The sequence below is a fragment of the Aplysia californica genome, unplaced genomic scaffold (assembly GCF_000002075.1).
Source record: "Aplysia californica isolate F4 #8 unplaced genomic scaffold, AplCal3.0 scaffold00417, whole genome shotgun sequence".
In the NCBI taxonomy this organism is placed as follows: domain Eukaryota; kingdom Metazoa; phylum Mollusca; class Gastropoda; order Aplysiida; family Aplysiidae; genus Aplysia; species Aplysia californica.
Window position 1 is genome coordinate 464,364 of NW_004797687.1, and position 15,791 is coordinate 480,154.

Genomic DNA, 15,791 nt, shown 5'->3' on the forward strand with positions numbered 1-15,791 from the left:
ACACTTCCAAAATACTCAAGCATATAAAAAACCAACAGGGTATACAAAAGTCAATACAAAAATGACGAATACAAATAAATTTGATCCAGGTTGAAAGAGAAAATGGAAGACTCCATCTGTATTACAATACATACACAAGTATCACAGAGTAACTAGACATTTTTGGAGGGGGGCGAATTCCGAAAAATAAATATTCAGCGCCCATTTTACACTTGGCACTTGAAGAGCAAATTGTTTATTTCCCAATCGAGTATCTTATTCAATTGAGATTGCCTCCTTCCATAACCACACAAGTGAACATAGAATCTAAATTCTTACATAAATCTTTAGCATGTTACAAAGAACTTTCTAAATGCAAAAACAGCAGTGCCACCTGATATAATACATTCAAAATTATCTGAAAAACCACGATACAAAAGTGTCGCGATGTTAGGGGTGTCAATCGAATAATTTTAAAAATCCACGACATTTTCGAAAGGCTAAACAGGACAGGATGACACAAACATTTAGAGAGTCTCATCTTGGAAAAGCAGTAACCACAAAAATCTAAATACGTTTGATATGAGTTGAACAGTCCCTTTCAAAACAGACATTCTATAAACCACAGGCAGGATCTCCGAGTTCAATTTATATTTCTAGTTAGACAAAATGGTTCAGGGCCAGGAAAGCTAAAATACCTCATTCAAAAAATGCCCCTATTTGACATTTAAGCCAAGGTCATTAGTCAGTACCCTAGAATTACAAAGTCCTATAGTCAGTATCCTAGAATTACAAAGTCCTATCTGCTCAGTACCTAGTTTTGAGAAATTTGACATACAAAATGTTGAGTTTCACAACATGAAAGGTCAAGCCTTTTTCGAATGCAATTCTTTGAATATCTTGGTAGCGACTCCGAATATTCATATGATTTTAATAGAGCAGATTACAAAATTTGGTTTCTGACCTCATGGTATCAGTAACTTAATATGGACAAAAATATTGGATAGAACTTTGAATTCTAAGGTAGTGATGTACTGTAGTCCAGGACAAGACCATCCGAGCTGACAGCACATCAAACGGCTAAACTTAACAACGACAAACGTTACATAAACTTCACGAGAACCTCACTCGGCTCTCCGTCCTGTGCGGTGGTGCTGCGTCGTTATCCCCGTCTCCCTCTTGCCGCCGACCTTGACCCATCGATGCCAGATGTTCCTCCTGCAGGCTGGTAGACAACTGTCTCTCTATGTCCGGACTGTTCCCCTGTTTCCCTCGCTGCACGAGCACGCCACTACCACACGACTGCTGGGGCATGCTAAGGCATCTGTGCATCAAGTTTTGCTGTGGGGAAGAGTTTTGTTTGATAGAATTGAAGAGAAAAGACAAAGTGCACCCACACAATAAGTGTAGTTTATAATATCTGTGTTAGTCTTAGTCAAGGGAAATAATAATTTCTTTTTTCTACTTCTTTGGTCTTCAATATTAATGAGTGTTGTGCCTGTCCTATGTGGGATCCTCCTACATTGGAGTATTTGGAGTAGCCTAAGGGTGGATTGTTTTGGTCCAACTCCAACACAAAGGAAGTACTCACTACTCACATCAAGTACTGAAGAAACTTCACTTGCTTGCTGGCCACAGACAGGAATGGTTGTTCTGTGCTTCTCAGATCTAATTCTAAAGTTCAGTACTACTAACTCTATAGTTAACATGATACAAGTCTAATACTTTACTTTTCCGATCCAGCGGCATACAAGTCTAATTAATACCCTTTTACCACTGAACGGTTACTTGAGAGGCAGGACCTTCAAATAAAACATATTACGTTTTCGATACCTGCGAAGCCAAGGGAGTGGAACGTCTTGAAAATTGTTTGTCTGTACCTATATGTTTGATAATTCTCATTACTTAAACAAATTTAGTACCAAACATTGTTTCAGGCTGGTTGTTTCATCAAAAAAGAACTACCGTATTTCCAACTTTGCAAAGTAGGCTATATATATATATATATATATATATATATATATATATATATATATATATATATATATATATATATATATATATACAAGATTCATGCTGAGTGGGATGGTGGAAATAAGTCTGACCGAGTTGTGCTTCTAGTACTAATACTATAATACTGAAAAGAAAATAAATCATTAAAGGAACACAGTAAACCAAAGAATTTACAACACTTCAAGAACGTTGTGACACTAGGAGTAGGCTTACTTCTAGTAAGAAAGATACATTAATTGACACTAAACTTTGTGTGAGAGTGTGTATTTGTGTGTGTGTGTGTGTATTTAGATCTAGTTTACACAATGATATAACTTGATCTTCACTACAAACTGTAACTTCTAACATTTTATATTATAATGCATTAATAAGCCTATATTTTTTTAGAGCTTCAAAATAGCAGTGAAAGCAAATACATTTAAAAAAAAACAACAACAAAAAACAACCAGCAAACATTACCCAGGAAAGAACACATTATCGAGCATTTGCTACTTTCTAAAAGCTGAGGATCCCTCTTTCATTTGAAAACTTAAGTAATTCAGCCCGTAGTGCCGTTCACAGCGGCAGACGGTCTCCTGTGTTCTGAGGCAGAACCGTTCACAGCAGCTCTTTCTAATACTACCTTCCTTTCTTCACATCACTTTTCTCTCTTCTTTTTTCCCTACCACTTACATTTCAACCCTTTTTTTGAGTGTCGTTGAATAGTTTTTCTCATTTTGAAAAATTTCAATATGACACTTACTTTACTTTACTTTACTTTTCCAATCCTGCGACCATTTGGGTTCTAGCGCTTCGGTCTGAGTCAATATGACACACAAAGGGTTCTATTATATTTAGATATTTCTTTTTTTTTCCATTTTTTGTGAGACCACCTGTGAGGTCACTAAGCGGTCACAAATTATTTGCACCCGGATTCAAAATCATTTGCACGCTGAATCAGATTAGTAACAAACAGAAAACACAAACTTCTCTCAGTTACGACGTTATCTCGATCTGGAACTCTACACCTGTTGAAATACCACATTTGGGTAGGCCCATTATTATCTCTCAAGCAGAATCTTACTACAAAATTAATAATTTCCTTCCAGCTTGAAAGAATGGTGCTATAAAATTAAAAGCTGGAAAAAGTTACGTCTGAAATTATGGACTTAGCAAGCCGCTGGATGCAAAAAATAAGCAGTCATAATAATAATAAATAATATCTACTATTGATCATAACAATAATAATGATAATAATAATAATCATCATCATGATAATAATAATAATAATGATAACAACAATATTATAACAAGAATAAAAATAATAATATCAATAATGATTATAATAATGCTAATGCTAATAACAATAATCATTGCATTTATATAGCGCATTTCTATTCTCTACAGCATGCTCTATGTGTCTTAGAACTATGAACAAAATGAAAAGATAGAACCAAAGCTAGCTAAAAGAGGCAGCATTGGGAACAGGCTTACACAGGCCACGCTACTTGATATGATAATGGCTACATTTTGGCAGAAGGCAAACAGAAAACAAAAGGGAAACTTATAGTAGAAAAATTTGCGGCTGCCAACAAATAGACTGTCCCTGTGATTTTTATGCACCCCCGCATAATTTAGCAAAATTTGATTACTTTTTGCATAATTTCTGATTATTTTCCTTTATCATTCTTTGTTGAAATTAAACAGAATCGCATAATTTTACATTTTTGGGCTCAGTTTGAATAATTTCAAAATTTTTCTTGCATAAAATGACGGGGACAGAATAGACAATGCTGTGATGGAGAGCAACCCCATGAATCAGGGCAAGGATTTCATGTGGCTATTGGTGATGCTGATCCGGTAAAGAAGATGTAGCATTAGTAGCAAACAAGGTAATTACTTGTGAGGAGGTTGTTCGAGGGAGAAGGGAGGATGAGGGAGGGAGGAAAGGGGGGACCTGGAGTCAGAGGCTAAACAGGCAAAGAAGAGGTTTATTTTTAGTAAGAGTTTTACGGCACTTGCAACACAATAAGGTCATATAAGTGCCGAAGAATAGAGGTGTTACAAGAGAGTAACATGTTTGATGGGAAAGATGGAGCAAACCACACCAGAGCACCCGCCAACCACCAACAGTGAAGAGAGAGCTGACACGATGTAAGTCATAAAGAAAATATGATGGCAGGTGTGTATGTGCGGGCGGGGGGCGCGTGGAAGGTGTGAGGAATCTCAAAACATATAACGAAATAATGAGGTCAAACAAGCATCAATTTTTTTTTCTTCATCCAGCAGCCACCCGCCCGTCACCCAACCCCAGCAATGTCCTATCATCACTTCAAAAAGCCACATCTGGATACACCAGACTTGTACCTCAACAATACGTGTTTACCACTTTGTCGCCTTATCTCGCCGAGTGGCGATATTTACCACACATTTTCTTTGGATTTTCCCAACAATATGATGGCAAAGTGTTAACCAAATCTGGGCAAAAGAAATACCCGCACACAATCTAGAAATGGGCTTATTAAATTGTAACGTTTAAGCTACATTTTCAGTATAGAAGCACACCGACCCGATTACTCCGATTACTACAGTCAAATAGTGCAGGAAAGAAGCAAGACAGAATGAGAGACAGAGGCAACAAAGCAAAAGAAAAGAAGCAGGACCTACCAGTAGCACCCTCCAACCACCCACTGTAAATGGTAAAACAGATTCCATATCTCTGTCCCCGGGGTTTTATGCACCCCATATAATTTAGTAAAATTTGATCATTTTTTGCATGATTTCTGATTATTTTCATTTATCATTCTTTGTTAGAATTAACAGAATCGCATGATTTCACATTTTTGGGTTCAGTTTGCAAAATTTCATAACTTTTTTTGCATAAACAGAGAAGTAAGGCAAAACATTGGCACTTTCCCACAGGGTAAAGGGAATTAAATAAGTGGACACGAAACTAACTTCAGAGCCATCACTGCAAAAATATCTGCTACTTCAGACAGACTGCTATTTTCAAACATTAGCATCAGAAGCAAAAGCAGCCAAGAGGAAAAAAAAAGAAGGTACTTTCACGTCAAGAGACCAAAGCATGGGTATATATGAGAATTAGCTTTAGTACTTGGATTAGAATATACAGGTAAATATGAAGAAGGACAAGACAAATCACAGCAAACAACACATCATCTCTGTTGTAAGTAAGCAACTGTAAAACGTGAAAATAAAATAAAATGGCGTCCTTTTTCTAAGCTTAAAAGAAAAGGACAAAGATGAGGCAACTTATATATATAAATAAGAAGGCAAAATCTTGGTCCATTGGGAATAAATTGTTGACCAGTATTCGAAACTATTGCTTTCAGTGACTCTGAAACCAGTGCTGTTTTCCTATTCCTTCGCGTTGCTCACTCAGTTCTTGTCTATCAACACTAAAAATATGGGTGAGTAAATTTTTATTTTACTTCTCTTCCGCAAAAACAGACTCTGCTGGTTACACGAATTGTTTAATATAATAACAACACTGGCAAAATTCACAAAATGAAAAATCTTGAGCTAAAATATTACAAAGTTTGAAAAGTCTTGTGGGTTGTTTGAACACCAAATGAAACAAGCATTATATTATATTTTTCCAAAGAATTCTATCAAAACTACTTAAGAACTTGTACTGCCGTACAATAGAATTAGATCTATTAGAAAAAAAACTTACAAATTCCCTCTCTTTGAAATCCTTTAAGCCATTTTAAAAAGGCCTTTACTTTAAAAGGAAAAAAGATATTCCTAGTAAAAAATTCGTTTGGTTGAGCACAAATAAAGTAATCTGTACTGCAAAAATTGACAAAACATCAGTTCTGAATTTTACTAAACCATCATCCATTCATTTAAAGTTAAAGGCTTGTATTTGATAGTAAGTTGATTCGATTTCACCAAGATTAAAAAACAACAAATTGGACGCAGAAAAGAAATAGAAGAAACAGATGACAATGGGACCTACCACCCCTGGCAAACAGGCACTACAACAAAGAATTGGTCACTTTTAAGGACAAGCGGGCTAACCCGGATTTCAGGGGTTTCCAGAAATCTTGACCAAAAGTGGGCGATGCCCTACCTATAGAAGAAGTTTGGTTTCATTAGTGTGTATATTTGTTTAGTTATAGAGAAAACTCTCCTTGTTTTCTAAAGAAACTGAACATGGGGCAAAAACTTTACTTTCAATTTTCTCAGAACAGCATTTTTCGGGATAGTCCCCTTGTGCTTACAAGCGACCAATTAGAACAGGTATCAAACAGGACAATAAACAAAACAAACACATGATATGTTGTAGATTGAGGGTAAAGGGGGACAGAGTACTAAGAACACAAAAAGAGTTCAGCCTATCAATTAAATTTCTAGCTGGAAGGAGGAACACAAAGACCTGTCCCTTACTCAAAGGCAAAAGCATTTCATCATCTTCATCACCGAGATCAAGTGAAGAGTGAGTAACTGGGGGGTGGCTTTGAGATCGTTGCACAAGCTGAGAAAGTAGGGGGGAAAAAAACAAACAAAAAAACCTATAAAGTGACCGTCAAAAAGAGGAAAATGTTATGTCAGTTCAACTTGTTGTACAGACGAACAAATGTTTTGTAATCATCAATTTGAGAAACCGCATTAGATCTACGTCAGAAATTAACAAACATGATCAACAGAACACCCATTCAACAGATGTTCCATTGATTAAGACTTGATTAGAATGTAGAAAAATATTCAACGACGGGAGAAATAAACAAAATTTATCATAAACGTGTGTAGCTTTGTACGTGATACCCCCTTCCTACATCCCACTCACACTTGTATTCATTATTTATCAAAGCAAACCACAAAAGCATCATAACGCTTTTTTCAAAGTTTAAAAAAAAAATACAAGCTCACATTTACAGATGCTACTGCTGTTGTGTTTGCTGTCGAGTTAACAAACAGCCAATCAGAACAGAACCAGCCTATTTCACAATGAAAACACTCGTAGAACTGTTCAGTCTTTAGTTTTTGAGTGAACAGAAACACATCTACACAATAACATTCCTTTAATGTTGGGGTAACGCTAGAAGGACACTTTAGTTTTTGAGTGAACTAAAACACATCTACACAATAACATTCCTTTAATGTTGGGGTAACGCTAGATGGACAGACAGCTAAATCTGGAGAGTTCTTAAGAAGTAGAACCAACAGTGGTGCACTCAAACCACTCAACAGGACAAATGTAACAAGAGTTTAAATCACTCAGTGAGTCAACTAGAAAAATGACAGACACATTTCACTGAAAGCATATTAGGACACAAAGTCACTCTGAAATGAAATAGAAGGAACTGGAACCAACACCACAGCACAGGCACAGAGAGACAAAGTTAGATATCAGAATTTTCATCATAAAGAATGTAGTTCAAATGACTGATTAAAAGTAGCCTCCGAGACTGGTAAAAATCAAACACACAGTGTGACAAAACAGCACACACCTGTTAACAACAACCATCATTAGGCACACGAAAAGAAAAGGTTGGACCTACGTTATTGTTCACTTCGGTGCCAATTTTACATTACCAAGTCCTCTTCTTCATCATACAGTAAATCCATAGACTAGACAAAGCAATAGAAATATCCATTATTCCAGGAAAGACAGAAACAAAACAAAAGGACATTAATTCGAGTAAAACAGTCGTCTCTATGACAACCATCAAAATAACTAGCTTTTGAGACATCATCCCTGTCACAACTTGTTGAGAAGTTGTTCACTGCCCGCCAACATTTCTCGACAATCAAAAAAAGAAAAAGTAAAAAACTGAAAAACAGAAAAAAAAAGCAGCAAACCACACCACAGGGTCCATCAACCACCCACTTTTCATAGTACATCTGAACATACGTAAGGCTTGTTGACAAAATGAGCTATTTCCAATTCAAGCTTTATGGAAACTGATAATTCAAATTTATAGGTTGAGTTTTTACAACTTATTAGTATGAAATGATAAAAGATGTAATAAAATTTGAAGAAAAAAGGCATCGATTGAAAATCTACAAACTTGATCGTACCCTGCGTCCAATTCAGGTCATTATTTTCATTCACAGATGGCAAGAAGTAACTCATTTTGTCAGCAAGCTTCACATATTTTAATGATCTTTATTAATACAAGACACAATGGATTGCTCAGATTGCACCTTGTGCACAATATGCAGGAAAGAAAAACAGACTAATGCTACTGACACAAACACAAGAACTGCATGCAAAACGATAAATCGCTTGGGTTACAGTCTGTCGCATCAGGGGGAAAAAAAGAAAAAGAATTCTGAAAGATAGTTAGTACAAGCGTTACAGCAGAAAGGGCAGAGAGTTCCCCTGCCCAGTATATATCCGTCTTTCTGCAGCAGAACCTAATATAATGGACTTGACTTCAAAGATTCTAACACCTCATTTGGCTGGGTGTACACCTTGACATCTCGTACAAAGACCACGTTTCAAATGCTGAAGTACGAAAGAGAATCACCAACGCAGTGGGGCAATATGAAGATCTACTGACCACAGTGAAGAGACGAAAACTAAAATGGTATGGGCATGTCACAAGATCCACAGGACTTGCCAAAACAATCCTGCAAGAAACCGTACAAGGAAAGAGAAAGAGAGGAAGGCAGAGAAGGAGATGGGAGGACAACATTACAGAGTGGACAGGAAAGACGATGGGTGACAATCTGAGGAGAGCAGAGGACAAAAATAGATGGCGAGAGCTGGTTTTCCAATGCAGTGGTGCCCCTACGGTTGCCCCAACCACGGGATAGAAGAAGAAGAAGACACGATAAAACTGTCCATTTATTACAAGCGACTTTAAGTTGAAATAGATATTTTTGTTTGAGAGTGACAGAATTAAGAGAAAAGTCCCGCATGAGGCAAAACCCTGTATCAGGCTAAACAATTTGAAACACGGATCTGGCTGAAACACTAACTGTAAACCGACGCAACGAATTGAGAAATTTCTGATGAGTGCTAAAATCGTAAAATGGTACAAGATTTTTAAAATGTTCATCCTCACAAGGACAGTCAGCTGACTAGATAATGCTTACGATGAATTTTTTTTTTTAGTTTAGTACAGAGTTTTACGGCGCTCACAACTGCATAAGTTCATATGAGCACTTTACAAAGGTGCCAACTGGCTATGATCATTTCACCAAATAAACCTTCTATTACGACTGTTTTTTTATAAAGTACAACAACTGTTCAATGATCTGGCAAAATCCAGATCATTTAAGGTTTCTCAATTTTTGGACTGATTCAGAAATTCAGTATCTTTGAGTGTACACACACTTCTTACAAAGATAGAAAAAAAAAAAAATTAATTTAGAAAATAAATTTTATTTTCTCTTAAAAGTTATCATTCAAGGCCATTTTCAAATTCTGAAAACCACTTTGTGCCTCTCAACAGAAGAACCCCCCCCCCCCCCCCCCAGATAATCAGAATTACACTAAACTTTGCTGATGTAGAACTATTTTCAACCCTGTATCGGATCTGTTCAAGTGGGGCTATCAGCTGGTCGTTTTCCTTTGCCCAACCTCTTGCAATACAATGAGAGGAAAATGTAAAAAACCCAGAACATTTACAAAGGTGCACTGATGGATGAATGGAAAACAAAAAAGGTCAAAACAGAATGCTGCATTACAAGAGGTGAGTGACTTTCTCTACAAGTATGAGGTGATGAAATTTTGGTTGTATCATGCGGTCTGTTGGTGGACACAAGGAGAGAATCCTTTCCCGTCCCCCTGCAAATTAGTACTGCAGTAAAAGGTAAGCTAATAAATATTGATTTACAGCTTTGCAAGCAATCTTTTAAAGGAAAGGAGAGAAAAACCTTAGTAAATCCCAGATTCACTATAGGCGAAAATTATCTAATGCTGTAGAATATGAGTTTTAAAAAGCAGGCGTGATAGTAAAGAAGTAAATGACACTAGTCCCCGCGAAAAAAAATGGGTACTTTTGCCCATTCCTGAATTACAGCCGGTATGTTGTGCAGAGAGCCAAAAGCAGTTGATTGCCAAATGGTACAAAAGTACAGGAGCTTAACATTTGTGAGGCATCGTGGTGGAATCAGGCTCTCGTCAAAGTAATTTTTTTTTAAACCTGTCACTTTTCCTCCTGTTTAGCAATTTTTATTGAATTTTTGCTTTTTGGCTCAACACCTTTTATGTCCATTTAAAAAGATATTTCTGTATGGAAATCACTGAAAACGTCGATTAAAGGCACAAAAAATGTAAATTTTCAGTTTCCAAAGAACTCTCAAGATATGGAAGTGACCAATCTTTGGCGGCCATTTTCTCGCCAATTTTTCCCCTGAAACCAGGCGACCCCACGTCTTTCAATCGCAAATATCTTAACTTCTATTCAAGTTTGATGGATTTGTTCTTTTTACCGAATGCAAGACGAACAAGCTTTAAGACGTAACCAATAACTAAATATGACCTAAAAATGATGTTCACCTGATTCCACCATGTTGCATCACATTTACTGCTAGAACAACTCTCACTTCGAGGCGGCGACTTATCAAACCCCGAAAAAAAAATGAAGAACAAACTTTCCATCAGTCTTGTTGAATTTTATAAGAAAATAGATACAGCAAAGTTTGTTTGGGTTTTAAAATTCTTGTTTTTTTAAAAAACCAAATACTAATATCACTTGTGGGTTCGGGGGTTCGAGCTTTAGCTCGGTCCATCGTTTTGTCCTTGGGAAAGGCACTTAGCACAAATTTCCCACTTGACTCGGTTCTTTCGGAGATGGACGTTTAACTTGGAGGTCCTGCCTTTTAAATAACCTAACAATGTTGATAGGGGCGTTAAACCTGTACCATTTCACCATTTTCACTAATATTAAGCACCTAGATTCAGACCTATAGGGATGGGATACAACTGTACAGAGTCCAGGTTAGAAGCTGATGAATAATAATAATTGCATTTATATAGCGCATATCCATGCTCAAAAGCATGCTCTATGCGCTTTACAACTATTATTACCCCAGCAGACCGTCTGAGAACACTCGGAAACATTCTCGGCTTCCACGGAAGCATACAGTGCAAGCTGCGGATTTCACACGCTCAAACACTATCAAACTGACAAGATCGTTCACTGTCTATAGCCATTTCCACCTGGGTGAAGTTAGGAAAATTTGTGCAAAGTGCCTTTCCCAAGGACACAACGTCGGGCCCCTGACTGGATTCGAACCCACGACCTTACGATTGCGAGTCCGAGAGCCTAACCACTAGGCCACCGACGAAGAGCTCTTGTTGGTGGCCTCTACTTTGGCAAGGGGCGGGAAAGGATGAAGATGAAGGTTCGTATTTTAGCATTATAATGGTAAAACCCATCTATTCTGCTCTAAACAAATTTTTCCTTTTGGCTGGCTGCACAACACACGTCGCGTGGAGAATAAAAAGACTTCTTTTTCAACCAACACTTACACCGGTCACGATCCTAATTTAGAGCCTGCGGAAGACAGATCAAGCCATGATATGATTGTGAGCAAATTCTCCAGAAACTCTGGCATTCTGTGCACGAACTTGATAATTCATTTATATACTACAACTAAAGGAGAATCACTTAATGAACACTAACTGTTTGATCAAATCAAAGAACACAAAATCAAAATGAAATCTACTGAAAATCTATTAAAAAAAAAAAAAAAAAAAAAAAAAACGCTTTGCAAATCACTCACCAATCTCTGTTCTGTGTAGCTTCGATTCTAAAAGAATTTTCTATCTGGAGTCTGCAGTTTCTACATAACCAGGGTTACACAGATTTCAAAACGGGCCAAATAAATGAAAGCTTTGTTCAGCATCTAAACTTCAACGTTGTTTACAACACCCAGTCAGTCTCACAGACATATGTATAGAATTAGTCTTCTTAATCTTCCTTTTTGTTGGTTAAGTAAAGGTTTCACTTATTTCACACCATGCTCATGCTTGTTCTAAAAATACTACTGTTACAAATACAGTTGTACACATAATTAAAAGCATAACTAAAGACATGAAAAAGACAGAAGTGGTAAGCTTCATCTGTAATAAATAAGAAAAATAAGGAGTGAGAGAAAAAAAAGAGGATCTAGGAATTTGTCGGAGTTAATTGAAACACTGAACATGAAACATACTCAACACATAATATCTTCCCATCAACAACGCAATCTCAAAGAAATCACGAAAGAAACAGTATGAGGGAATGCACACACAGCAATATTCTCTAGAAAAACAAAACAAAACAACAAACGTACCAAACTTTTTTGACGCTTAGCCATGGAGAACTGAAGCTTCTGAGAAATTTCTTGAACGATATCCGTCTCGTCCTCAATTTCCTCCTGAAGCAGTTCTTCGATCACGTCCTCCAGAGTGATGATTCCCACCACAGTCTGGGGAGAAACCAGACAGACAGACAAATGTGAGGCAACGTAGTGGAATCAGGCTCTCGTCAATTTTTGGGCATGTAGAGTTATTGGTAACATCATAAAGCTTGTTCACTTGTCTTTATTTGGATAAACAAAATATCCTTTGATCTTGAATACAACTCGAGATATTTGCAAAAGAAGGAGGTGGGGGTCACCTGTTTTCAGAGGTAAAATTAGTGAGAAAATGGCAGTCAAAGATTAGTTATTTCCTTAGCTTAAGAGTCTGTGGTAACTGAAAATTTACAATTTTTGTGCCTTTAATCAACGTCTTTTAGAATAATTAGTTCTTTACTGGGTATGAAAGGTGTTGAGCCAAAAAACAAACATTTGATAAAAATTCACAAACCTGTGGAAAAATGCAAGTTTTTTCACTTTGGTTTTTTTTACGAGAGCCTGATTTCACCACGTTGCCTCACAAATGTCTCACGTGTTTGACATTGGGGTAGGGGGAGGAGGGGGGAAAGGGGAGGAAGGAGGACATGGTGAAGGACGGGGAGAGGGGAGGTGGGGGGAGCATGTGAGAAGAAGGGAAGGGGGGAGGAGGGAGGAGATGGTGAAGGAGGCGGAGAGGGGAGGTGGGGGAGGGAAACCAGTCAAACAGACAAATGTGAGGCATCGTGGAGAAATCAGGCGCTCGTCAAAATATTGAAATAGACAATAACAGGTATTTTTCTATCCAATTGGCAATTTGTATCGAATCTTTTACTTTTGACTCAACGCCTTTAACTTATTCGCCACGCATTATTTTCGGCTTGCGGACGAATTTTTTGGGGAGGGTGAAATGAGATGGTGACTAATGCGCAGTTCACAGGTCTTTGGGGCCACAAATTCAAATAAATATCAACATATTATACAGCAGTCTCCGCCTAAGATCCCGCCACTTATGGTCCAGGTTCGCCTAAGATCCCACCACTTATGGTCCAGGTTCGCCTAAGATCCCACCACTTATGGTCCAGGTTCGCCTAAGATCCCACCACTTATGGTCCAGGTCCGCCTAAGATCCCACCACTTATGGTCCAGGTTCGCCTAAGATCCCGCTGTTTTGGAAAAACTGAAATTTTACTAGATAAAAGTCACCCCTAAGATCCCGCACTGAAGGAGCTACATTCGGCTAAGATCCCGCTTTTCAGGTCATAATTTTTTTTCCCGTTATTTAAGAAGAAAAAAAAAAGAAAAAGAAAACTGGGCGCACTCAGCTGATCAACCAAGTAGCAAAAATGGGCGATCATTGTAAGGTCCGTCATGTGACGGATCATCCACCCTCATGAATGCGATCACACCTCTGTTGTAAATCTCGGTAAGCGGTTACAATGTTTACCCCAGATAGGATCGCACCAAGGTGTGAACTCGTCGATGCTTTGCTTTCCCTGATCACCAGAGCCGTCCGCCTGATCTTACATCAGACATTAGGTGGGGAGGGCCCACAAGCAAGCACTAGACCGCATTCTATTAAACTGTGAACTCGTGGACGCTTACGATTTCCCGACCATCGCTCTCGTCTTTCAGTTTTGCGCTCTAACATCCTACACAGACTGGCGCCCATACTCGTGGACTGTCCTATCGCCTCTGCGTAATGGGGCCATCTGTTGGCAGTGAACCCGCCTCTCATTTTTAAAAAATTTGGTCGGTGTGGTCACAGAACCACGATTTATGATGCATCATGACATGAGCGGGGAACTCCATTAGAGATGGAAAGCAATACATTTTTGGTGTGGGGGGGGAGGGGCATTGCTTGAAGCCAACTGGTTCCCACCTGACACAGTATTTTTTAAAAAGCCTCACCCCCTGCAAACTTTCCCCCAAAAAAAAAGGAAAAACTGACTTCTGAGAAGAACTTTTAGTGCCCAAGAGTCACGTCAGTTCATTTTAAAGTAAGGAAAGATCATTGTACAGATTATGGGCCTGACCATGAGTTACTGTGGATTCTTTCCCTTGACCATTTGGCTAAGATCCCGGTTCGCATAAGATCCTGGTTCGCGTGCGATCCCGCATTTTCCTTGCTAATGAGCACTGGGATCTCAGGCGGAGACTACTGTATACCAAAATTTTCAGTATGGTTTGTATAATATGTCTCTAATGTTTATTTGTGTATTTTTCAACTTTGATTCCTGTAAGAAGCGATTATGCAGCACAATTTTGTTTGGATGCAGGTATAATTTGACAATGAATATAATAATCTTTCGTGAAACTCAAAAAATATGTTTACACGTAGTCAAATGATACATTAAAATAACCTTAAATGAATACAGAACAGAAATATATTGAAAAATTTGCAGCTATTTTCCTACATTCCATAAAATTTGTAAATTTGGATAATGACATGTGATATTGAAAATTAAAACATTTTTTTTTAGAATCTTGAAAAAAGGACAAGACGCATTCAGAAACAGAAAAAAAACACTGTATCTTACATGAAATTATTCAAAATTGCATTTGGAATAAACCTATACATGTCTTGAGAGGTACTTTTGTGTAATTTTACCCAAAAATAGTGATTTCGGGGAGAAAATTATTTTTTGACAATTTAGATTTAGCACTGAAAAATATCGATTTCTCAATAATAGATTACTGGCAATTTGAGTCTTATAGTATCAATGTTGTAAAGAAGAGTCCTACATTTCTTTAGTGAGCAAAATAATTATAAATTTTGTTGTATAAAAGTACTAAGACTGGTGTCTGGGCTAAATTTTGTTCATCGCAATAAAACAAAGTCGCATAATCTACGAAATCGCGTTTCAAAACTGAATCTAAACTTCTGATTTTCAGTGGAAACGTTTGACCCGAAAGTCATTGTTATATTACAACCTTTATTTTAACATGATATGTGGATTGAAATAGAATCAAAGTTAGAATTACAGGTCGGTTCTCCAGCCGTCAGGGGCGGCTTGGCGTACGGAAGCAACTTTAGCCGGGCCACTGCCCACGGCTCGACGTAGCGAATGAGTTAAGGTCTATTTAAAAACACATTTCCATGTAGATTTTACTGAAAAATGTTGATTTAAGGAACAAAAATGTAAATTTGCAGTTTCTAAGGACTCTCAAGCTTTGGAAGTCGCCAAATTGGGGGGCCATTTCCTCGTTAATTTTACTTCTGAAACAAGGCGACCCCCACCTCCTTCAATCACAAATACATCGACTTCCATTCATGATAGATGAATATTTTTTTCCCTGTAGGCAAGACAAAGGAACAAGCTTTAAAATGATAACAATAACTCCACATGTCCAAAATTTGACGAGCGCCTGATTCCACCGCGTCATTGCACGGATTTCTCACAGTGTCTGACTTTGGGGTCCGGGGAGGAAATGGGAGGAGAGGCGGGAGGTGGTGGTGAAGAAGGGGGCGAGAGGAGGTGGGGGAGGAGGTGGGAGAGAAGGGGAGGGAGAAAGTG

At 38.0% G+C, this 15,791-nt stretch overlaps 1 protein-coding gene across 1 annotated transcript; it reads right to left on the reverse strand.

Annotated features, from left to right (window-relative positions):
- Nucleotides 1–880: 880 nt before the first annotated feature.
- On the reverse strand, nt 881–13,809 carry LOC118478203 (DUF21 domain-containing protein At1g47330-like). Its single transcript, XM_035971329.1, has 3 exons — nt 13,801–13,809; nt 12,232–12,366; nt 881–1,320 (listed from the first exon to the last, which is right to left on the reverse strand). Exons 1-3 carry the CDS (start codon nt 13,807–13,809, stop codon nt 1,093–1,095), a joined length of 372 nt encoding a protein of 123 aa, XP_035827222.1. The 3' UTR covers nt 881–1,092.
- Between the last annotated feature and the right edge of the window lie 1,982 nt (nt 13,810–15,791).